Below are 24,667 nucleotides of genomic sequence, written 5' to 3' on the forward strand. Positions count from 1 at the left end.
TATTTTGATTCATGCATTCATTCATTAGTCGGTTTGTGGCACACAACACTGTACAAACCATCAATGACATTCAAAAGCAGTTATTCATAAGCTATAAAAGCATTATCAATGCTTTTAATGTTACGCGAGAGAGTGCATGCCATGCGGTGGGTTTCAAATAGACACGGGCAAATGACACTTCTATTTATGACCATGGCCACCCCCAACTATCACACACATCCTGTGGCACACACATTGCCTGAATGTGCATGCACATTAAGTACCAAATGACCAGGTACTTTACTTACACGTGCAAAGATGGACATGTATTATTGAGTTTGCAGTCGTGTGCATGGTATTGCGGGGTTGGGTATTAGAATCAAGTCATGCATTCAGCGGTTGCCTGTATTGCCCTGGGTGCACAGGCTGTTCCCTGTGCCACTGAAGCAGCACGATGCTCGCAGGCGGCAGCCATGTGGCGGCGAGCGGCAGCAGGCCTTTAGGTGCCAACAGCTGACTAAACCTCAGGGACACACACCAGAGGACAGACCACATGAGCGGCAGGCTGTTGTTGCATACCATAATGGACTCTGTACATTGGGATATCATTGTGTATGCAGTGGTAGTGGCTTTGCATGGCTTTGAGACCCGGTGCAGAATGAGTCCATGCACTTTATCAGAACAGTCATCATTGAGTCGTGCAGGTATCACACTGAAGCTCTTTGCTGTGTCAGCTGTTGATTAAAATCATCTTGACTGTCATCTTTTCAGCACACACGCAGTGTAGTGTGCTGCATTTCTCGTTTTTTCGCCCCCTCCTCTTCTTTTTCTGTGTATCTCAGATCGTTGTCGTGGTAACTGAGGTTTCTTCATGTAGGCTCTTGGAAACACGAACAGCGTTTGAAACACTGTGAGAATGGAGAAAGTGTTGAGTTGATCACAGAGATGGAAAAAGTATGTGATTAAGTATTTGCAGGATCAAAAGATTAGTCTGCTTTTGAAGCTTTGATTGTCAGACGTTTGTGGTTATTGCAGGGAGATCTTGCATGATGCAATTTGTTGCTTGTCGTTAAGTGGCCAAGTCTGTCATTAACAACATTGATCCCCCCAATATTTTTGTATTCCTACTTATAGCAGCAACTAAGCTTTTTTGCACTCCCTCAGTAGGGCATTGGTTTTCAGACTTGTGCTTTTTGTACATCGGCCGTTCATACTTACATACATACAAAAGACGCAAAATGGAAAAAAAACAGAATGATTTATTATTTATCCTTCCCATTAAGAAGGAAAAAACATTGGGAGTTTCTTTAAAGCATAACAAAACAAGTGATAATAACTAATGAACAGTGTGATTTCTTTAAAACAAACGCACAAGGTCCAGAAAGTATGTGTTTATGTGTGTAAAAACTCCCAGAGAATCACCATCTCTATTCCAAGCAAGGATGTTATGCAGTCCGACCTGGTACCTCTTAAACACAGGAAGTGAAACAAACTATAAGTCATCGTTTACACATAAAGAAGGGGATTAAGTAAGACCTGTTTCTTCCTACTCATTTTCAGTCATGTTGTGCAAGCGTAAACATGTGATGTACTTCATTGTATCTTGAAGCATGTTTTTTAAGCTTGGGGGTATTCTTTAGCCTACCATCAACATTGCAATGTCTAGTTGTCTAATGTCTAGTTATTATAAGAAACTGCTGCATGTCTTGACATGGAATGATTACAAGTCAAACATTCTTAATGCAGCTCTGAATTTCACCAACATATTCATAAACAATACACCTTTTAAACATAGTTTGAGCCATCATCATGAGAATTAAACTTAGCAAGCATCAAAGGATTCCAGTAAATATGTGTGTTTTGCAGGAGGTTATTTGTGACCCTGATTTCAATAAAATGGATTGCAATAGGCCTATCACATTTTGCTGGACTATAATTGTCCCAGAAATTATTGCCGATAAATTACTTTACAGTGTGGGGGATAGGTTTGCAAAATAGCCCGCAATAAGTAAAATCTGCAAACTTATTTTTTTTTACAGTTGTTATACAGTATATTCTTTAAGGCTGTAAAACCCTTCACTTACATACATTTTTCTCAGACAGTCTTGTTTAAACACTCAACAGTAATTTGAATTTTAATGATTAAACTATGAGGTTAGACACAAGAAATTCATAAGTGACTCGTGTATTTCACTGCTTGGACCGTACTTTTTCATCATCTTGGCACCATTCCGCTGTATTGTAGCGTTTTTGTGTCCTTGTTAAAACATATTTCTCCTGTTGTTGTATTTTCCCATATATGTCTTAAGTATTTTCCTCCTCTCTTCTTCCTTGCCCTACAGCTGCAACTTCTTCCTCCTTCTTCTTCTTGCTTTTCCCCGTCCAGAACATTATGTCGACATTTTGTCGGGATAGAACTTGCAAACATAGAGCACTTCAGAGTTACATTGCTAGTGATGGAACATTTATTTAAGTTCTGTACTATACAGTAAGGCAGGGAGGAGATTGATTGACAATGATCAACAGTCCCTTAGCCAATCAGGGCGCAGAACACAATGCATGCTGTTAAAAAAAAACAAACAAACTAAAAAATTTAGCAAACAGCAATCCAGAACATGAACCACGAATGTGAACCAATGTGATGATAATATATACTGCAGTATAATAATGTGAGTACACAGTATCAAAAGTAACTTTAATTTCTCAAGCATATTTAACATTGCAATTGGAATGTCCATTGGAAACTGGGACCTAAATAAATAGAGGCTGGCAAAATGACCAAGTTTCTTTTTTATTTGTCATGCCTTGACAGGCCTGGACTGCCATTATGCATAATATCATGCAAGACATGATACATGTCTTGCGAGACCTCACTCAGATAACTTTAGAGAGTGTGCTTATTCCCAAAAAGGACCAGTCTCAACAAGAAGTGTTTAGAGAAGAACATAAAAAGGCAAACACAAAGAAGAAACAGTGTTTGTGGGGAATGATTCAAATAGCTTCCCAGTGTCATCGCCTATGGTGTGGTGTATTCACATTTTAATGTAGTAGTTAACTTCCTTTTACACGTAAGAATGATAAGGAAACGGTTAATAGAAGTATAATGATGATAACGGTTTGACCCTGAAACCGATTAATTTCTGCCAATAAAAATTGCACTGACATCCAAAGAAACTGGAGCTCCGCCAGTGTCCCAGAACAGACAGTGTTTGACCTTAGAGTTTTCAAAGTACAGTATGTCTGCTGCTTAACCCAGTTTGTGTCATTAATATCTCTTCAGTTGGGCTCAGGTCCAGTGACAGCTTAATGAGACTGATAATGTAACATTAATAAGATGCTGATGATGTGATCCAAGCTGGACACTTGAGTCTACATTTAGAAATACGAAACCAAGGCAAACATAGATTTTCTTAGGTTGTTGAACTGTACTTGATGATGATACATTCATTGTATTTTATGACTAAGAGTTGTTTGGCAACTAATTAAGTTGACCCCCTCCCCCAAACCGCCTGCAGTTATGAATATGTATATGAGGAGAATGATTCAAGACATTGTAAGGGACAAATTAGTCCTTTTCTGTCCTGGCTGTTCACCATCAGACGCAGTTTGGCATCGTTTTCTCACCACTGCAGTGCTAATTGAAGCTTCTTCTTGGTTGCAGGAGACTCCATATTTCTTCATGGTTCTTAAACTCCAATGGATCTGTGATCATTGAGCCAACAGCGTTGTTCTAATTATTAAACGGCGTAATAAAAAGCATTTAAGTTCTGTTCGGTGATGGTGACGGCTCAGTGTCTTGGCAGGATCACACACATCCTGCACATACTAAGTGATGACTCAATTAGATATAAAGGCGGCTTCGCAAGTTCATTCCGAGTGCAGCCTCGGCATGTTTCATTGTGTGTTTATGTTGTGTTGCGCGCTGGGAGGGTTGAGCGTCTGCATGCTGTATTATGTATTACAATGATGCGGAGTGCGCTGGTGGCCTCGTGGTTTGCAGCCAATCATGTCTTCTCCCCCTGGTTGGCCTGCCGCCACTCCCCCTTCCTGTGCAGGCTGCTGCTCTGCTGCAATCAGTCTCTCAACGGTATCACACACTATTCTGGAAGCCTTATCTCCTGTTATTTTAGCTTCATTTGCACTACGCGTCATATGTGACTAATGTGCTATTTTTAGCTTTCCTGACTAGGATGTTGGTTTCCAGATGTTCAACTTTGGGGTCTTCTCCATCCGTTTCCTTTTCAATTGGAAATAGGTTTAATATATTTGTGAATAATGTGTTTACATGTTCCTCCCTGTCCTCCCCAGGCCTATGAGCTCTCCACCCTGACGGGAACCCAAGTTCTGCTGCTTGTGGCCAGTGAAACAGGCCATGTATACACTTTTGCCACTCGTAAACTCCAGCCCATGATCACCAGTGAGACGGGCAAAGCTCTGATCCAAACATGCCTCAACTCGCCGGACTCACCGCCACGCTCCGACCCCTCCACTGACCAGCGCATGAGTGCCACGGGCTTTGAGGAAACGGACCTCACCTACCAGGTGTCTGAGTCGGAGAGCATGGGCGACACTAAGGTGAGTCATTAAAGCTCTGTTTCCACCACGCAGTAGAGTTTGCTGTAGTTTGATATGGAATTGTTATGGCTGTAGGGTACCAAACTAACTTATCTGGACTTAAAGGGTGGTGTTTGGCACACTGGATATAAGGTGTTATTTATTTATCTGTCTTTACGTTGTGGGGTGTTAATGTTTCTCTGTATTGAACATCCCTTTCTTTCTATCTATATTTCTCTTGGTTTATTTGTATAAAATGTGAATGTTCAAATATGGAACAATATTAGTATTTGTCTACTGATCTGTATATTGACCTCACAGTCAGGAGATCGATAGTTTGAATCTCTTGTTCGGGCATCTGTGTGGAGTTTGCATGTTTTCATTCCGAATTCCTCCCACATGTCCAAAAACATTTGTGATAGGCTAATTGGAGACTTTAAATTGTGTCCAGTAGCTGTGAATGTGAGTGTGAATGGTTGGCTGTCTATGTGTGGCCAGTGATTGGCTGGTGACCAATCCAGGGTGTACACCACCTCTGTGCAGAAAAAGTTATAATACACCACGGCTTCTAAGGTATTTAATGTGTGAGGTATACAATGTAATGAATTAAAATCGATCTGGTTAACCAATGGTTGGAGACCTTTGACCTACAACAATTATAACGTATTGGTAGAACACAAAATGTGTCTTCATTCTCCAACAAAACGTAACTTCATGTAAAAACCATTATTAAACAACATGAATTGTTGTTTATGTTTGCTGTGTTATGTTCCTCACAAGCCAGGGTTCAGTAATCCACACCGTACTGAACTGTGCTAAAAAGGGGCTTAATTAACCCATAATTGGATACCAATAATTTACATTTGCCTCGTGTTTTGCATGAATGCAGACATCATTTTCTGTGTGGAGAACTAAGAAAAAAATACCTCCACAAAAGGCTTCATAACTACATTAATAATGATCACCAGCCGCTATGGAAAATGATATGTCCAACTATAAACACACTTTTAAACCTTTAGCTGTTGTGTGTGTGGGAGACCTTGGTATCTCCCTTGCACTTTGACTCTAAGCACAATGAATGAATTTTAATGAAATCAAAATTCTCAGTGCAAAGTCGAAGCGCCCTCCACTGTGGATGAGACAGATAAGATGCGGAGTGTTATCCCTCAGGATAACAAAACGTAACTTGTCTGCTGCTCTGAACCCCGCTGACCTCTCCTCCAGGAAAGCCTCGTAACACTCCTCAAGATAAATCACAGCAGATCTGGTTTGTGTTAGGGTGAGAAACACGCAGCCTTCTATATGAAGAGCCTCCATGTTTATCTTTGACTATGGACGGGAGGCAGAGCTGCTAAAACCAAAGTTAGGCATCTCTATTGTTATCTTCTTCATTGAAAGAGGTACTAATTTGCATTAGTGGACATTTTATGTCACTGACGTCTTCGGGGACCTCAGTGTTAAGCTTTTGCACTCGTCTGACTTATAAACGCTCACATTAGTAAGAGACAAAGCCATTATATATTTGTCAGGGCCCAAAGAAGAAGCACTGTAGGGAACCACAACATCATTTTAACCACAGTGTCATATGTTGATATGCTACAAAAATTCCCACATTGCCACTGATTGCAACATAACAAAGGGATAAAAGATTATGTGCATCCCACCAATGAATTCAACAAAGCAGAGGAACACGGTAACAATAGATGACATCCAACATTTTGGATGTTGGTTAGGAACACTAACCATGTCAGATGGCAAGAGTTTCTGAGCTCACTAATGAGCCTGTTTGTAGTTAGTGCCTGGTGGGTCCGGGTTCCAACTTCTTCGCTGGCCAGCACAGGACACCCTTCTGGTGAATGGGTGAACACAATGTTCACAATCTCCTGTTGTGAAAAACTACAAAAATAAACAAAACAGTAACAACAGGAATGATAGCACATTTTATTTATAGTCTTATTTATAGAAGTAGTCCTTCACTTAATGCTTTTAATGCCCCATTTCTAGGGTCAGCAAGTCAGCAAGTTGAGCTTTTTATTTGACCAAAGCACCTCTTTGATTTTTTTTTGTTATTGTGCTCTTTTAATGCTACTTATTTCCAATCAAAGTCTTTTCTCTGTAATGCGCTTTGCAGATTTTAGTGCATCAAGCAGCGAGTGATTGTCAGTAACACAGATCAGTGGAGGAGCACTAAGTGGAGCATTTCCATTAGTGAGCTCAGAAAGTCTTGCCATCTGACATGGCAAACCACATGTCTGACTTTCTTGGACTGTCACTATAGCGGTGAACATCCGTCTTTCTTCTACAAGAGCAATTGAGGTCCCTGTCTGTGTACTTTCATCAGAAAGTCAGCTTTTCTGACCCCATCTTATGGATTAGCTTGTTAACTTCATGAACAGACAGCGTTGTAGCATTCTTTAAAGTCGATGCCAAAATGCAAGTTTCAAACATAACATAACATGGGCCTGGTCTTCTGCACAACCCGCAGGATCTGCCCCATATTTGATTACCTGCAATTTCGCTGTTTTATCCTGGCGAAATGTTGACGTAACGTTCTGCATGGGGAAAAGCAAGAAGAAGAAGAAGGAGGAGGAAGAAGTTGCAGCTGTAGTTGCAGCCTCAGACACTCGTGTCATCCTCATCTCTTTTTTTTGCCCCCGGTTTGATCAGGAAATTACCTTTGTACTTATTTTTTTTAATGTAAAAAACATTAGAATTGTACAGAACATACATTTATAAGACTGTTCAGTGGGGAAATATTAATATTTATTTTATGTTACCATCACTAGTCCAGGGGGTACCCCACCTGGTAGTGGTACTTTTGATACTTTGTACTCGCATTATTACACTGCAGTATATATTATCATCACATTGGTACCCCACCACGCAAAGTAAGCCGGGATGGGCTCCAGCATACCCTTGCGACCCCAATGAGAATAAGCGGCATAGAAAATATATGAATCATGATGCTCCATTGGCTGCATGTCACTGGAGCTTGCTCAAAAGAAATCATCAACATGACGTGCAAGTAGTCCAGCATCCAAGAGTTTTTGGGGCATGTGTTGGCAGTTAACTTTGACGCGGTTGACATTATTTTTTTTAATGAATGAATGTTCGGTGGTGGCCGAAAAGGCCTTAGGCGCAAATTGTCAGCCACGGTTCTGCCAGTCAGCCCCAGGGCAGCCATAATTACAGATGTAGATGACCACCACCAGTATGGGACTGAGGAGTGAATAAATAATGGCGTCACTTCACTGTCAAGTGTTTTGGGTACATTGAATAGCGCTATATCATCAACTCTTTCTGCATGTAATAAGTCAAATTCTTTTTTTTGTTTGTCAGGTCAGAGATATTGCAAGTTATACTAGTTTTGTTTTTTTCCTGTGACTTTCCATGGTAAATTTTAGCTTTGTATTGAATCCCATCAACTCTGCTCCTGAAAGTCAGTGTTTTGTTTTCAACTTGGTAGAAGATGCATGGCTAACACAGACATTGTTTTTAGTTTCAGGGTTCCTTACACATGTGTTTCATAAGGGGGTTCAGAACTTCACATCCCATAATTTCATCATCTGTGTTTTGTTCGTTGTCTGACATAGCCTCTGCACCCCTTGCCTCCACCTGAGAAATGTCGTCTGTTAGCATGAGAACTTCATCTTTGTGTAGATTTTAACTTTTTTAAACATAGTCGTTTGTGATGTCCACGCAGTAGTATCTAGAACTGGTGAACTCCAGAGGTACATGCTGCTTGACGTTCACAGCGCTGTCATTTTCCATGTACAAAACAGTACATGCTCTTTTCAATTTCATCTGGCTCAGTAGTTACTGGGATGACCACTTCTGTTTCTATATGGTAGTTTTGTTTCTCCTATTCTTTTTTTCTGTTAGACAAGACTATGTTTCCATCTCGAAATTCAAATGGTCTCTGTCTGCTGTAGGTTCATCAATTCAAATTCAAATGATCACTTTTGGAGTTTAAAAGTATCTAAGTAGTTCTTCAGTTACTTCCCCCTCACAAATGGCTGACTCTATGGATGAAGAGCTCTGTCTCAGATATTGAGTTGTATTTACTGTAAATAGTGTAATGTTACACCTTTGTCTTCTGTTAATTTTACTTGTTCATTCTGGGTATAGTTTTTATCCCAATCATACGTGTTCTGACAATGGCAGTTTTTTATGTCTTACCAAACGTCTCCAGCGCATTAGTCCTCCCAAGTGGTGCTCATGTTGCACTTGTGCTCTTTGCTCTGTAACATATGCCATATCCTGGGTCATTTGTATTCTGTTTGCTGTAACTCATGAGTTCAACTTCCAAAAATCCTTCTCAGCACAGACTTCATGGAGAATAATGTTAGCGCTGAGCGCACCATCACTGCAAGCTGCCTTGTGTTTTTCCTCCAGGTATGGCGTGTTCAGCACAGCACCAGGGAATATCATGTTGGATATTTAATCTGGTTGTATCGGTGTTGGAAGTACCGCTGTGTTTTCACAATGCAACTAACTGAGAGTACACACAGACGAGTATGCGCAGTCTTTCACTGTAAGAAACAACAAACAGTTTTACTAACTGTGTTGCCATGCTGTCATCACTGCTACCAGTGTTTCTTCAAAATATGCCTGACTTTTGTTTGGTTGTCCAAATGTCAACCAATCAAAGGATTGCAATTTGTTTTTCCATGTTTTGGGGCAATACAGATAAGTTATTTTGGTACCCTTCACATCTTTTGACAATAGAAATGCAACAATGTGTATACCGTATCAAATGCAGTCAAACTGTACTGCCTGGTGTAAACAGGCTCTAAGGCTCTAAGTGGACCAGTGTGGTGGATTAGAATAGAGATGTGTGTGTGTTTGCTGTGGTTTGAGCTACAGTATCCTGAAAAGCATTGGCGTTTGTCTGCTTTGATTTGGAACGATACTAATGTATGCATGCACAAGCATGCAGTGCCTCCATTCATCCATCCATCCATCCATCCACCCATTATACATGTATACACATCCCGTAGCCCTGCCACTGAACATTTTCACAGTCACAGGGAGACTAGAGCTTATCCTGTCTGATAAAAAAAAAAAATCTATGTGCGCAATGGACAGCAACTCCAAACTCTTTCCATAATTTTTTGTGTTTATATTTATTTTCGATCAACCCAGCTGTTTTTTTTCCACAGTTATCTTCTCCATGGAGGCCCCATCTATGACGTTCGAGGACAAAGTGCACAAATTCTCTGGCCCTTGGCTCACTACCTAAAATTGACCAATCAGAAAAGGGGGTTTTCCAGGAACGACTTGATATATTATGAGCTGGTGTTTGTTGTGTAGATAAAAATGAAGAGCTGCAAATGAATGTATCCTTTTAAATGAACTTAGTTTGCATCACGCAGTTGCTGCTGTTTGCTATAGTGCTATAGTGTTAGTAGTGATGCAACCCAATCAATCAGCAGACACACTTCAGTGTCCGCACCTTTAAAAACGCTCAACTGTTTGGGCAGCTTAAGTTCTCCTGATGGATGATGCCGTTATGCTGTTTTTCCAAGGCCTTCACTAATGCGTACATACGCCGTCAAGGATGGGAGATCAAGCTTCGCATGTTAAGCCACTCTCATGCCCGCTCAGCTCATTGATAAAATTTAGATTGCGCCTGTTTCCATATATGGTATGGTTTCCCTGCTTGCTTTCTTGGCTTGAGGCCCCTCACATTCCTTATAAGCTGCAGCTGTCTTTAGAGCCCTGTGATTCCCCACCTCCCACCGACCCCACCACTCATTTAGCGATATGGAGGAGAGCTATGGATGTTGATATGATTGGACACCATGGGAACATTTGAGTGACACTTGTCCAGTTTTATGTGGTTTCTATTTAGGTGTTAAGTAGTGACCTCTGCCCCCTTCACTGTTACGACTTTGGGGGACTTGTGTGGCCTGTGTTCGGCACTCACTGAAAAAAGCTATACAAATTGCATCATCCTTGTCCTGATTAGATCTTTTCTAGTAAACATCAGTCTCATACTGTGGTTTGCCATACCAGAGTTCAGTTTGGTAGCATAACACGATTAACTCTCCACGGGTGTTTTTTCTTGTGTTTGTGGCTTTTTTGCAACTGTCCGAAAAAAAAAACATCGGGCACTCCGATAAAAGATGTCCATTCCAGTTTCATCAGCAGAAACGGTTGTATTCAGCATGCAGACATTGCAGCTGAGTGCAAAACTTGCCATGCACAAGTTTCCCGTGGTGGCACAGAACCGGGGAAATTAATACGAGCAACCTCATCCACCACTTGAATCATCTCGTCTTGTGAAGTGAGTCTAGTGACGCCCCTAGTGACACCCCCAGTCATTTGACAGCCATAATTTATATATGAATGTAATTTTATATGTACTTGTGCACAACTACTTGTGTCTAACTTATTCACATACATGTTAAGACAGCAAATGCGTCACAGTAAATAAGGTAAAAGAAAAACGTATTTGAGTTAAAGGGGTGTCTCAGCTCAATTCTTGTCTCATTCTGGTGACAAGGCTGTAATCATCAGCATTTGAGCCTTCCCATCTGATTCTCATCAGCTTACGAGCCGTCTGTTCTACCATATGTGATGTTTATAGAACACCTGAATGATATTTAAGGTCAGTTTAACCTCTGTTTTAACTTTCTTGCACATAGTTTCATCATTTGTAACACTAAGTCATGACTCAGAGGTGTCACGCTGCTGCATACATTGTTGCGTATTGTCCTCACATATTCACTAGGTAATTTCCACGGATCATTTCAGTGCAGAATTTAGGTTTCATAGTTGAGAGCGTGTACCTCTGCTGTGTCTGGCCACTATTCATTAGTCATACAGTTCAAACTTGTCTAAACAGTTCAGTCTGAAGTGGATAGCGGGGGGAAGAAGAGAAGAAAAAAAGATAGGGGCCAAGAAGATTAGTGAGGCAGACATGGTTTGATGCAGTATGACTAGCTCATTAAATCATATGGAAGGAGACGAAGTGGGGCAGTTTGCAGGTGTTTGCCTGAAACATTACTTTACTTACCGCAAGGGACATTGTTTCATCTACATGGATAGTTTTTTGTGTGTGGTGCATGTCCTGTTAGATTTTTTTTATGGTTTATATTCTTCTGAGCATTTTGTCAATACATTTCTGTATGAATCCACACATCAATGACATATAAACACAGATAAAATCAGGTTGTGAGCGAAAAAGCGATATGATCGGATATGCAGGTTGACAAGCGAGAGGTACAATCAGTTGCAGCCTCCTGGATCGATGAGAATCAGCCATAAATCCGTAGATTAATCGATTGTAGAGACATTCACCAGGCATCGAAAGACCTAGACATGCACTTTGTTCTATTCTGTGTCCCTTGTGAAAAATTAGCAAAGTAGTCATGCGTTAGACCGGGAAAAGGATAAATCTCTGTAACTGATAAATCATTATAACATTTGTATTCCTTGTACCGGCCTTCATTTTAATTGCCTGTGTCTGCAGGCACTATCGATGAATGACTTACAATCTGCTCAGTGAAAGCAAACACCTTTTAGGTTAATTCAAGCTGCAAACGCCTAAATTCCGTAGCTCAGTAGAAAGATATGCTGTTTATTTACTTTTGATAGGGTGGTATTTGGTTTAATTCACCTTGTAACGTGTGATGTCAGCATTTGGAAAAATAATCCATGAAGTATCTGATGAGCATAATGAATTATCAGATAGAAGAGCCCAAATGTCATGTTCCCATTTGAAAACGCAGAGGTTAGGTCTTAATTAGGGTTGTCGAATCTGTTAACGCATATGACATAATCATAACAACATCATTTATCCAGAGATGGAAGCCCTTCAGATTCTGTATGTGTGCATAGAGTGCTTTTTTTAAGGTACCATAGCAAGTGTCTGTGTACCCATTACCACAGAACTACATAGTCTGTAAATGACATTTGTGGGACACCCTATGGGTTGTTCTCAAAATGCTTTGGAAAGCATGCTAGGATGCATGCAATACAGATGCCCTCAAAGTTTCCTAACCATTAGATGAATGGCTTCTGGGTAATTAGTTGTAAAGTCCTTCATGTGTCCCTACAAAGACGTTTTGATTGATAGCGGCCAAGTTCTTCAACCAATGTTGCTCAAATTTTATACACGTGCTTCTCTGCACCTTAAAGGTGTTTACGAAATTTGATTGAAAATGATTGTGCTAAACACCTTAATGTCGCAGTTGTGTGAGAAATATCAAATCAGTCCAACTAATGGGGTCAGATTTAAGGGTTTAATAATAGTGCTGTTTGTGTATTTCAGACAAATAGTAAAACAGTCAACAAACAATGCACGTTTTGCCAAAATGTCACCCTGCGCAGAGAATTGGGAGGATGAATCAATTTTAGTTGGACAATTTTGGAAGAAATCAAGTTATCAATCAATAAGTGAGGTTGCTGTTGATTTGAAACATTAAACTAACTCACTAGTGCGTGTGTGTGTGTGCATCCTGTATTTATGTATGCATTTTGATGTACAAATTATAATAATCTACCATAGGATGTGGCTGGCTGGCTGGCTTTAATTTTGAACCACTTCTTTTCCAAAGTATTTTTAATGGTTTCCATCCATCCATGTGACATCTTAAGTGTCTTTCCAGAACCAGGTTGCAGTTGTCAAGAAGTGACAAGTGTTTTTCTCCATCACTTGAGAGAATTGTTTGGATGATACATTTTCTTTCATGAGTTCCTAGCGCTATATGAATAGTGTGCACATTGCTCCTGCTCATGGTGGTGAGTGTCAGGTAACCAGATAAGACCATGGAGATATTGCAGTGCAATTATTGATACTCTTATCACAGAATAAAAGTAAAGAGTAAAGGTGGTAATAGAGAGTTTTTTTATGTTGGAGGGGGAGGAAAGTAACATTATGTCAACCCCAACACACACACAATCGCCCACCCCTCCACCTCCTTATTTTACAGCAAGCAACTGGACAGGTCAGCAGTCATTGGCTGCACCTCCTCCACTTGGGCTGCCTTGCCTTTTTTAGCAGTCCCAAATGGAGCCGCAAATTCCATGTTGCTGGCTGGGTGACAGGCTGGGAGATGGGAGCCAGCAAATGGGAGATTAGACGAGGGCCGGCCAGCCACTGCTAAACTGTACAATGGGCTGCCCGACCATCACCCAAGCCGTCTGCCAGCTGTCACCTTAAACTTTGAATGAATGGTTCGTCATCATGTGTTGTACGCTCCTTATTACTTATCCGCTTTTCTGTAGCATTTTTTGTATGCCACTGACAGCTCAAATATGATCTGTTTAAGATATGTAAAGTCTTCTGTCATTGTTTCTGGCAGACGTCACAGTCTGCCAATTCGTTAGCTTAAGTGGCCTGGTTCTCCCTTCCTACTTCCAAAGCTTTGAGGCCAATGGGCAGTTTAGTTTGAAAGGAAGTGGTGCATGGGAATCTACCCACAGTGATGCATAGTGGAGGCAGCATCATGATTTGGGCTTGTACTTCTTCATCTGCTCCTAGTACTAGTACTTCTAGTACTTCTAATAGTGTGGAAAAATTCAAAACACAAACAGTGGCTTATCTTAACCGTGCACTGCCGTTACAGTGAACTAAAAGTCAATAATAGGAGGCCCGTTTGAACAGGAGACACATGGTCAAAGAAGCTAGTGAGCTAGTGGAAGTTAACTATGGGAGTCACACTAAACCAAACAGGTGTATGTATCTTCATCCGTTCTGGGAATTGAAGTCCATCCCAATGAGGAGAGTGCTGAACCATGCAGGGAACTGCAAAAAACGTCAAAGTTAGAGATGTCTTTTTTTTAACATGCTCACCATTTTCTTGTAAACACTGAAAACGGAAGTTGCATCAAGTCGAAGATTGCAAAGCCAAGCACTACACTTCCTGCTTTGTTCTTACTGCTTTGATCTTACCTAAATAGACGGGTTAGATATGGCCACCTACTGGCTTGACATGCATATTACGCTATTGGTTTAGCTGGGGTCATTTTAACTAGGTCGAAGTTCAATAAATGTACCCTTAGATGATTTTTTTTGTGTGCCCGCCCACAGCCTCAGCTGGCGGGGAAAGGGTTAATGTCCACTCTGAGGTGCTCGGGTTTCCCGCCAGCTGTCGGTACCCTCAGCTGTTTGCAGTCTTGTCCCCTGTCCCCACAGCCGATCCTAGACAGCTCCGGCTCTGCTCGACCTGCCACACACACATACACATATACGCACATACACACTGGGCTACAATGGGGAGGGGTGATAAATGCCACTGTCACCGCACTTGAACTCGCCTGGTACACCCCCGCCCCCATTCTCTTTCTACTTATATGCGAATATATACATCCATATTGTTAATGTTTTTAATATGTGTTGATAATATTACTCCCACTGTGTAGATTGATGGTGTTTGTCACTTACCGCTATGCCAAATTGAATATTCCGACTAAGTCGCTCAGCGGTAAATTAATGATGACTTTTTGTGCTGTGACTTTTGCCTCTTTTAAGTATGAAGGCCTTTTGTGAGGCCCCTCCCTCTTCAACTTTCCCACTACTGTTTAACTAAAGAGGTAAAGGACCTTGAACTGTCAGAGGCCCCTCAGCAGAGCCGAGACCTGAGCTTCACATCGACTCCACGCTCAGCGCTCAGGACTTTGCTTGTGTACAACAGTACTGTACCCTCCAGGTGACTCATAGCACAAAAACACACATGTGCGGCTACACGTGCGTCACACGGGCAAGAAGGCAGACTTTGATTCATTATTCATCTTCTGAGTGCCATCGAGAGAGAGAGCATCTCCTTGTTTATTTCATTGCACTGTGATTAATAAAAGAGATATTCTTATTGGCTAAAAGGCCATGGTGGATCTCACTCACCAGTCAGTCGGATGTTAAAACCGGTTAGTTAGTGGTCTTGCTGCTAAACTTGACAGTGGCATCGTCCTATAAACCCAGGTGAAGTCCTTCAGTGGATGGTGCCAGCAAGTGGAAAAGACTCTTTTATTGCATAAGCGATATAGAGTTAGTATCCGCGGAAAATGCCTCAAGAGGAAACTATTATTGTCTAAATAACTGGCGCCGAGAAATAATGGATTCTTAGATGCATCGCAATGCTAGCATTGATTAATTGATTCATAAATGTCAATAATTGATGCTGACCTTACAAAAACACGGAAGTGTCGCCCGGGCAGTTTATGGTGGTGCACCAAAGTGTCAGAGGCTACCAGAATGATGAATGGTAGTATTCATTTTATTTGGTTATTCCTATTATATTAAGTCTGCAAGCATTCTTCTATGACAGCCGCTGGGACAGAAATCTATATTTTATATGACAGCTGTTTTTGATTTTGCTACCCAGCATAAATATTATTTTGTAACAGATTTTATGCTCAGGATATTATTTAGAATTCAGAAGTCTTATTATTTATTTGAGAATAATGGCAGATTCTGTACGTTGGTTACTGAGAATATGCTGAAGTTTGTTAATTTTATACATGCTGCCACTGGCGTACTTTACTTTTCCTGCTGGTGCTGTATAATGGGAAATATGTTGGTAGATGTAACCTTCCAATTATTAAAAGATAATGGAAGTAAATCCATCTGTTTTATGTTTATTTTTACAAAACCCAATTCCAATGAAGTTGGGACAATGTGTAAAACCAGAATACAATGATTATACAAATTATTACAAATTATTAAATTATTACAAATGATTTTTCAACCTATATTGAATTAAATACTCTACAAAGACAGAATATTTAATGTTCAAACATTAAATATTTCTGCAACGTGTTCCAAAAAGGCTGGGGTGGTTGAGGAATGCTCATCAAACACCTGTTTGGAATGTTCCACAGGCTAATGGGGAACAGGCGGGTGCCATGATTGGGTAAAAAAGGAGCTTCCCTGAAATGCTCAGTCATTCCCAAGCAAGAATGGGCGAGGTTAGCCACTTGGTGAACGACTGGGTTAAAGCAGCCTGAGGCAGGAAAAGGCCTATTAGTGGTATTATTATAGGTTTCCACAAGTCAATGTCTGGTGATATGGACAATGTTTTTATTAATAAAAGTGTGCGGAATCAGGAAAATCATGCACTTTTCCATTGCATCTTCTATACCAGTGGTTCCCATACTTTATCCAGTTGAGACATTTGACTCGAAGCCATGTAGTATACTACACAGTGTAGTTTATATTTACATACCAGGCTGATTCTCTGTATTACTACCTTCAAGGGAGTGCATTATTTTGCATTTGCATTTGTCACGTGTGTGGAATATTTGTGATTTCATACTTCTCTCCTCTTGTGCGGCCCACTCAGCAGAACATCCTGCTCTGCTCGTCAATGGATGCTCGCATTAGCGTCACGTCATTCAATCATACGTTTGTGTGTGCACGCACGCACGCACGCACGCCTTTTGTGGGCATGTTAAATTGGTCAGGGTTGTCATAGTAACGCAACACATTTTAGTCAGCATGTTTGGAAGGAGCCGAAACTGGACTATTAGATGAGGATGAATGTGTTCAAAAAAGCTCAAAGTGTCATTTCCCCTCTAACTTATTGCACCGGCGGCATCCACCACAACAACCCACGTAAGCGAGTGAGTAGTTTGAGCAGAAATCTGCATATTTTCACCTAGTGTGTTGGACTGTGAAAGCTTTCCAACTAATGTGCACATATTCCTTGTTCCCAGATCATTTTCTTTTGTGGCTTCACATGTGGATTTTTAAGTAGCATGCCAAAGCAGCCGTCCAATAGACCCAACATCACAGTTGGACATGTGGATGCAATTAGATGGTTCCCAGCCTATTTTCACTACCTCGTTTATGTCACGTCTGGTTTCTGTCGCCCGTTCATTGATCCTTGACAACATTGTGCTTACTTTTAAAAAATAATATGTCCCCAGCGGCTTTAGGGAGGAAAAGCCCTATTAATGGTATTAGTATAGGTCTCCACGAGTGAAAGTCTGGTGCTACATTCAATGCTTCTATTAATAAATGCACCTTTCTGTTGGCCACGCATCTTCTATAGCAGTAGTTCCCATACGTTTTATAGTTGCGTACCTCTCGAGACATTTGAACCTAATATTGATATATTCATTGTAATTGCGAGTCAGAAATACAGTAAAGTCTCGTTATATCGATATTGTCGGGAGTCGGAAAAAATATCGATATAACCGGACTGTCGATATATCCGATCCTGCGCCGAACTGCATTAAAAGTGGGCAATAATGCACTCGACATTGTTCTATAGTATAGAACAATGTCGAGCAGCTTAAATCAATCTTTGCTTAAAGATTTCAATACCAAAAAAGAACACGGCGAACGGCTGCTTCCAGTCAACTTTATTTTTCACACTTCCACCACCAGAGCACAGCACACACACCGATTCCCGCACTTCATGGTTCACAGGTCATGCTCAACCCGCCCCACATTGCTGGCCAAACACATGCCTGCAACAGAAGAACCAACTGCGTTCGTGGTTTCTCTCGTGTGTATAGAATCTATACACACGAGAGAAACCACGAACGCCAGCATGTACATATGAAAAACAGGGATTACTGCAAGCGATAAAAGCGATGGTATTGAAATCCTTAAGCAAAGATTGATTTAAGCTGCTTTTGTATCGATATAAGCAGACCAAATTGGCTGGCGGGAGATGAAAAGGGCATCGTAGTAACCGGATTATCATAATAACCGGGTATCGTGCTAACGGAACTAATTATATCATAAAAGACTAGAAATTTGCCGGGAAATTAAAATAGTATCGTAATAAGCAGTGCTTCGATATAACCGATATCGATATAACGAGACTTTACTGTATGTATTTTGCATGGTCACATTTTCACATGAGCAAACATAAATACATAAGTAATCATCCTACCTAGCTTTTACTCCAAAAGACACATTTTTTGGAAGAATTGCAACTCACTGTAACAGGTTTTCAAAATTCCCGAAACAGTGTCTTTTACTTTTGAAGGGGTCTTGGTGGGTCCTGTAGCCAAACCAGCTGAGAACCTGAGATGGAATAGAACCTAGGTTCACATAATGAGGTACACATAGTCGAAATAGGGATGAAGTTGACCCTGTGACTTTGTGGTTTATGTTCCCTTTGAGGCCTTAGTTGCATTTTTTGGAACCACAGGGTTACCCAGCATGCTTTGTGGCTTGTGAATGTGTGATAGATGACACCCCACTGCATTAAAAAAGTCCCCATCAGAATAAAAGTACAGTAAACTGTTCAGGGCTGTGTCTGGAAGTTGGATTGTGACCAACAGTATGTATGGACTGTTCCAGATGTTTTTCCCTTTTTCTAAACGACGTGTCCTTTCACCCTCAGGACACGTTGAAACCAACGTTCACGGTAGCCAACCTACCTGGCAGTACCAGCAGCGCCCAGGCCACGGTGCCCACCACCTCCACCAGCATGCAGGTGAGCAGCGGGCCCAACTTTCCCATCACCAACTACCTGGCGCCTGTCTCCACCAGCGTCAGCGCCAACGGGACTGTCCTCAAGACCACCGGCGCATCAACGGGGGTGATGCAACTGCCCAGTGGTTTCACTTTCATGCCTGGTATGTGCAAGATTTGTGTACTCCACTGTTTTCCTGATTTGAGTAGCATTGTCCCTAATGGTCAGCAATGATGTACAGTAAAGTCTCGTTATATCGATATCGGTTAAAACGAATTACTACTTATTACGATACTATTTTCATTTCCCGGCAAATTTCTAGTCTTTTATGATATAATTAGCTCCGTTAGTACGACACTCGGTTATTATGATAATCCGGTTACTAGGACGCCCTTTTCATCTCCCGCCAGCCAATTTGGTCTGCTTATATCGATACAAAAGCAGCTTAAATCAATCTTTGCTTAAGGATTTCAATACCAAAAAAGAACACGGCGAACGGCTGCTTCCAGTCAACTTTATTTTTCACACTTCCACCACCAGAGTGCAGCACACACAGCGGAAAACACCCGTCCCTCGCGCCTACCCCTCCGGGTGGCAACACCTTCCCTATCGATAGTTCCGGGGTGAATTATGTCCCGGTAACCGGTAATCACTACAGCGTAAGTTTATTTTTATTTACTGTAGTACAACATTTATTGTAGTACAAAAGCATGCTAGATACGCAATCCGTGAACTCAAGGAGAAAATTACATGCCATATCAAAGATCCGCCCACTTTTAATGCAGTTCGGCACAGGATCGGATATATGGATAGTCCGGTTATATCGGTATTTTTTCCGTCTCCCGAGAATATCGATATAACGAGACTTTACTGTATTTGGCCAAGTCACCGTGTCATTCATGGTTGGTAGCTGATTAGAATATAAATGTCACGTTGCCAACATCTCAGACGTCCTCTTAGTGACAGTTGTGCTTCACTCGCCCAGTTGTTTACGTCGCCTCCTTCAAAGAGAGCCACAAACACCCCCACCCTTTGATTTCCACTGTCGGACAGGAATAATTAGGAAAGGGGAGAGCACAATGGAGCTGGAAATGAGGGCTGCACAACATGACCCATCCATAATTAGTCATGAATATTCAATAACGGATCATGGCTTGTATTGACACTGAAGTGTATTTAGTGAATTGGCAGCTTTTGTGGTGGCGAACTAGGCGTGACCTTTCCCATTAAAACCCAGGAAAGATCTGCTGAGACTTTTGGGGGTCCACATTGGCTTTCCCAGCTATTATGCTGTACCTTTCTGGAAGGCCTTGGAGAACGTATAGTTAGCATTCTTACCCCCTCTTTTCCACGATGTAGTTGGGTTGGTTAGAGTACACAACTGTTTGGATTATGCTGGTCCGTGTTACGTTGTTTCGTATATTATATGAAGTCAGGTCTCCCCAACTACTTTGTCAAACTTAAAAAATGTTACCTAAAAATGTCATCCAATACTTCTCTACAAGAGAGGAGAAATATGATCTCAGGGAAGAACTACATTTGAAACACTTGCTAGGACTACGTTAAAAAGCCATAGCATTTCAGTATGTGGAATCAAACTATGGAATGGATTGAGTAAGGACCTCAAACAATGCACAACGATGAGCCAATTCAAGAAACAATACAAGCAGTTGATGTTTGCTAAATACAAGGATGAAGAGTCTTGAACCAGTCATGATGTGCTATACTTATAGGTTATCACATGGTTTGTCTGGTATCAGGCCAGGTATCATGCGCCCAAGTGTCAGTATCAGCCCGAGACCGAATAAATAAACTGAAAATTTTCAGTTTATTACATGTAAACAGTGTAAACTGTGTGTTCACGCTTGTGCGCTGTTCTCTGATTGGTTGTTTCACGGGCACGATACCAGAGCAGCGCGCTCTGTGTGCATAGCTACGGGGGCTGATACTGGACATGGTTAAACTCTATATTTTATCAGTATGACTGCCCTGGGCTTTGACACAGTATCATTTCGGCCTTTTCCCGTATCATTCATGGGCGGTTTCTAGGGTACAGGGCCAATTAATACTGTAGTATGTGATAAATATCACTATATTGACACTTACTATGGTACCCATTATGTCACTGTATGGTCATATCACCTCCTACTTTGGTACTAGGTGCATTATTAAAAAAAAAAAAAAGAAAAAAAAACCTTAAACTATATTAGGAAAGCAGGAAGTGAACAAATGTAACAGTTACTGATTGTAAAAGTACCAGATGGAGGGGTAGGATTTAATAAGCTTTGCTTCTTCCTACTCCTTTTGGACATGTGGAACTGTGAACTGATTATGGGATGCACTCAATTGTAATCTGATGCATGTTCAAATGAAATAAAACCATTACCATTACCATTACCATTACCAAACTTCTCCTGACGGATCCTGACATGTTGCCAGGCCAGTGAGAGACATAGTCTCTCCAACGTGTCCTGGGTCTTCCCTAAGGCGTCGTAAGAACGAAGCAGCGTAACCATCTTATTATTGACATGAAAGGTTGCTATTACTCTGGCTTTATTATTACCTAGCAGTGTGTTCTTGGAGCCTCCTGTATCACTTTGTAGACGTCGCTGTGTTTTTGGTCCTCTGCCACAGCGCAACAGTCACATGACGCCCACAGTATGACTTTGACTGACGGGGGCCATAATAGCCACGCAGCTCCTGTTCCATCTTCAGTCTCTTTGCTTCCTCCTCCTTTATCTAACCTTCCCTCACACCAACCCCAACCCGTCGGATGTCTGCTGTGTGCCACCTGTCTGGCGGCACCATTTGGAACAACACACCCGACCGACCACAGCACCTGTTTGGGGAGCATGTGACTAAATGCGAGGGTGTCATGCAACCACATTTGCTAAAAACAAACACAATGATTGTGGAAAACAGTGTCAAGTCATGCTAATTACGCAAGGCTGCACAGCGCAACACGAGAACCGGTTTATGAAATCATGGCCATCTGTTATAAAGTGCCAAAAATGTAACACATCAATAGACTATAATAAGCTGTATCACAAAGGGTGTCTTTAAAAGGATTATAATGCTTCATTTTGATTTGATTGAGTTATTAATTTCACAATATTTGAGTTGGAGTAGTCAGAGAGCTGTTTTTAATACAGTATTCCCTTCTTTATCGTGGTTAATTGGTTCTGAATAGGAAAGAAACTGAATATTTGTCTAGTGAGAGCCTTGAAAAACTGTTGATTTACCATTCTTAGAGCCCTCTAGACAATAAATAACACCCCTATAGTCACTTGTACACTCATTCAGAGAAAATAAGCCATTTTAGAAATAAATAAAACTCACTTGTATGTTTCAATAAATGTCTTCTTCTAAATCATGACACAGGATGAACAGTTGGAACCTTTGTTGACTTCCTGTAAATCCTGGCAAGATCATATTCAGTAGCGCGTGTCACCCTTTCTTTGGCCCCATGGTGGATTACTTGGCACCCATACTGAACAATGAGTCCGCAACGAGTAAGGGTACTTGATTTCTCTCAATGAAGGAATCAAAGGGAGGAATTTGTTCCGTGCCAAATTTTGCCCAATATTTTCTGATGAAAACCAAATGAAACTTCCTTCTCACCTGACTCTCGTCAGCCAGCAATCACACCGCCAGTGGGTGTGGCCATCACGAGGTGTATGATCGTCACTGCAATACCACAATTATGGCAAAATAGGCCAAAGCAAAAACACACCATGGATCATAGTCAGCTTAGTAAAGTACAAAAAGATGCAATGCAACATGATACTAAAGTGTGTTGTTGGAAGACATGGTGACCTAATGAAGTGGCCATCATTGATAAGTATATGTTCATGCTGTGATGGTGGGGGGGTGGGGGTGTCACTCTATCCACTCATCTTTACTGCTTCTGTCTTTGGCTCTTTAAATTGGACTTTTCTTCACGCCGCAGCAGCTTTTCACATTCAGTCCTGTTCCTCTGTGTGTGTGTGTATGCGTGCCCCCTCCTTCAGCAGGCACTCCTCTACCCCCTGGCACCCCCACCATTCCTCTGAGCCAGCTGCAGCAGCACTCCCTGACCCTCCAGGGGCAGCATGGTCAGACTCTGGCCGCCACCCCTCAGTCTCAGCAGGGCCAGCAGGCTGTCTTCCGCTTCCCTGCTGCTGTCTCTCTCACAGGTGACCTGCCTCATCACGGCCACCGATACTACTGCTATGATACTACTACGACTACTACTACTACTACTACTACTACTATTGCTATTCTGGTGCATTGCATGGCTCCCAATCATTCACCAAGTGCATATGGCTCCCATAACATATGTTCATGATATGATATGATAATGTCCTGTGTGTGTCTTTCCAGGGCCGGGTGTCCCTCAGCAGCTCCAGGCCATTCAAGTCCACCCCAACACCCAGTCCACCCCCAACAGTGAGAGCAGCCCCGAGATGTCCCACGCCTCCACCAACTCCACATGTATGTTGACTCCTGACGCACGCCACTCTTCAGTGCGGTGCAGTGTTTGTTTAATGACTTAACTGCTATTTAGGCACATACAGTCAATCAATCAAACTTTATTTGTAGAGCACTTTTCATACATAGAATGTAGCACAAAGTGCTTTACATGTTTAAAAAGAGAACGACAACACGACACATATACACACACACGCACACAGACACGCCTGAGTACAGAGTACAGGGGGCCACCACACAACAGGTAGGCAGGGGCCCCGCAGCGCTGCAGTGGGGCACCGCCACAGAGCTCCCAGCCACCCCAGTCGGTAAGCCCCACGAGAGGAGACACCCCAGCCCCCAACCGAGAACAGCCCCCAGCGCAGAGAGCCCCCACTGAGGAAACACTGGATATATGGGATAAGAAATATGAAAAACATAAAATAAGAATATAGATATGAAGTCGTGACATGAATTCATTATGATAATATACAGTATTATAGTCCATATTTTCATTTATGTAGCACCAATACCACAAACAGAACTGAGATTCAGTATGGGTCTGTTAAACCTGCAAATGAAGCAGGAGGGGGGGGGGTCTCCAGCTGATGTCTGAGTAAAAGGGAACCCAGTTGGTTTTTATTGTTTCCTTGCTTCTGCATACCAAAATACTTAAAAGGTACAAAGTACTTTTAAAGTACTTTTAAACACACTGTGTGATGACAGGAATGTGGATTCTTCCTTCTGTGCCTTGTTGAAACCAAAGCAGAGTTCCCAACGTCTTGCTATCAGCGCCATCTGCTGGCAGCCGCCTGTACACACACCTTGTCCTTGCATGACGCTCCTCCTCTCCCTGCAGCAACCGTGAGTCTCCCCGCAACCATCGTCACTTCAACGGTGCCAACATCAGTGGCGGGTCACATGATGTACCCCAGCCCCCACACGGTCATGTACGCCTCCACGCCCACGCTGGCCGACGGGGGTCTCGCTGTGCTCAACGCCTTCTCCCAGGGCTCGTCGGCCATGCAGGTGTCCCACGCACAAGCCCAAGACGCAGGTAACGCGCCCTCACTGTGTAGATGTCCGCTTGGCAACTGCAGACTCTTCCTCTCTCCTCTTCCTCTGTCCCAGGTGCCGTACCGCAGGTATTCCTCACCGCACCTTCAGGCACGGTGCAGATCCCCGTCTCGGCGGTGCAGCTTCACCCAGTACGGCAAGATCTGCATTTCACAAGTGAAACGCTCATATTCCTTCTGCAACCAGCATGTCACGCCACCTTGCCACCGCTAACAGAGCACCCCCCCCCC

At 42.1% G+C, this 24,667-nt stretch overlaps 1 protein-coding gene across 5 annotated transcripts in view; it reads left to right on the forward strand.

The window, feature by feature from the left end:
- Window positions 1-24,667, forward strand: part of srfb (serum response factor b) — a 28,317-nt gene that overhangs the window by 1,412 nt on the left and 2,238 nt on the right. The window contains exons 2-7 of one of the 5 annotated variants that reach the window (XM_058057963.2): window positions 4,288-4,554; window positions 18,840-19,074; window positions 22,922-23,086; window positions 23,274-23,384; window positions 24,220-24,417; window positions 24,492-24,593. In XM_058057963.2, the coding sequence (XP_057913946.1) occupies window positions 4,288-4,554; window positions 18,840-19,074; window positions 22,922-23,086; window positions 23,274-23,384; window positions 24,220-24,417; window positions 24,492-24,593 (1,078 nt within the window). The remainder of the gene's footprint in view (window positions 1-4,287; window positions 4,555-18,839; window positions 19,075-22,921; window positions 23,087-23,273; window positions 23,385-24,219; window positions 24,418-24,491; window positions 24,594-24,667) is intronic. The other 4 variants (XM_058057960.2, XM_058057961.2, XM_058057962.2 and 1 more) reach the window with 4 other exon arrangements.

Source organism: Doryrhamphus excisus, linkage group LG20 (assembly GCF_037039965.1).
Source record: "Doryrhamphus excisus strain RoL-2023G ecotype Guam linkage group LG20, RoL_Dexc_Guam_v1.1, whole genome shotgun sequence".
Lineage (NCBI taxonomy): Eukaryota > Metazoa > Chordata > Actinopteri > Syngnathiformes > Syngnathidae > Doryrhamphus > Doryrhamphus excisus.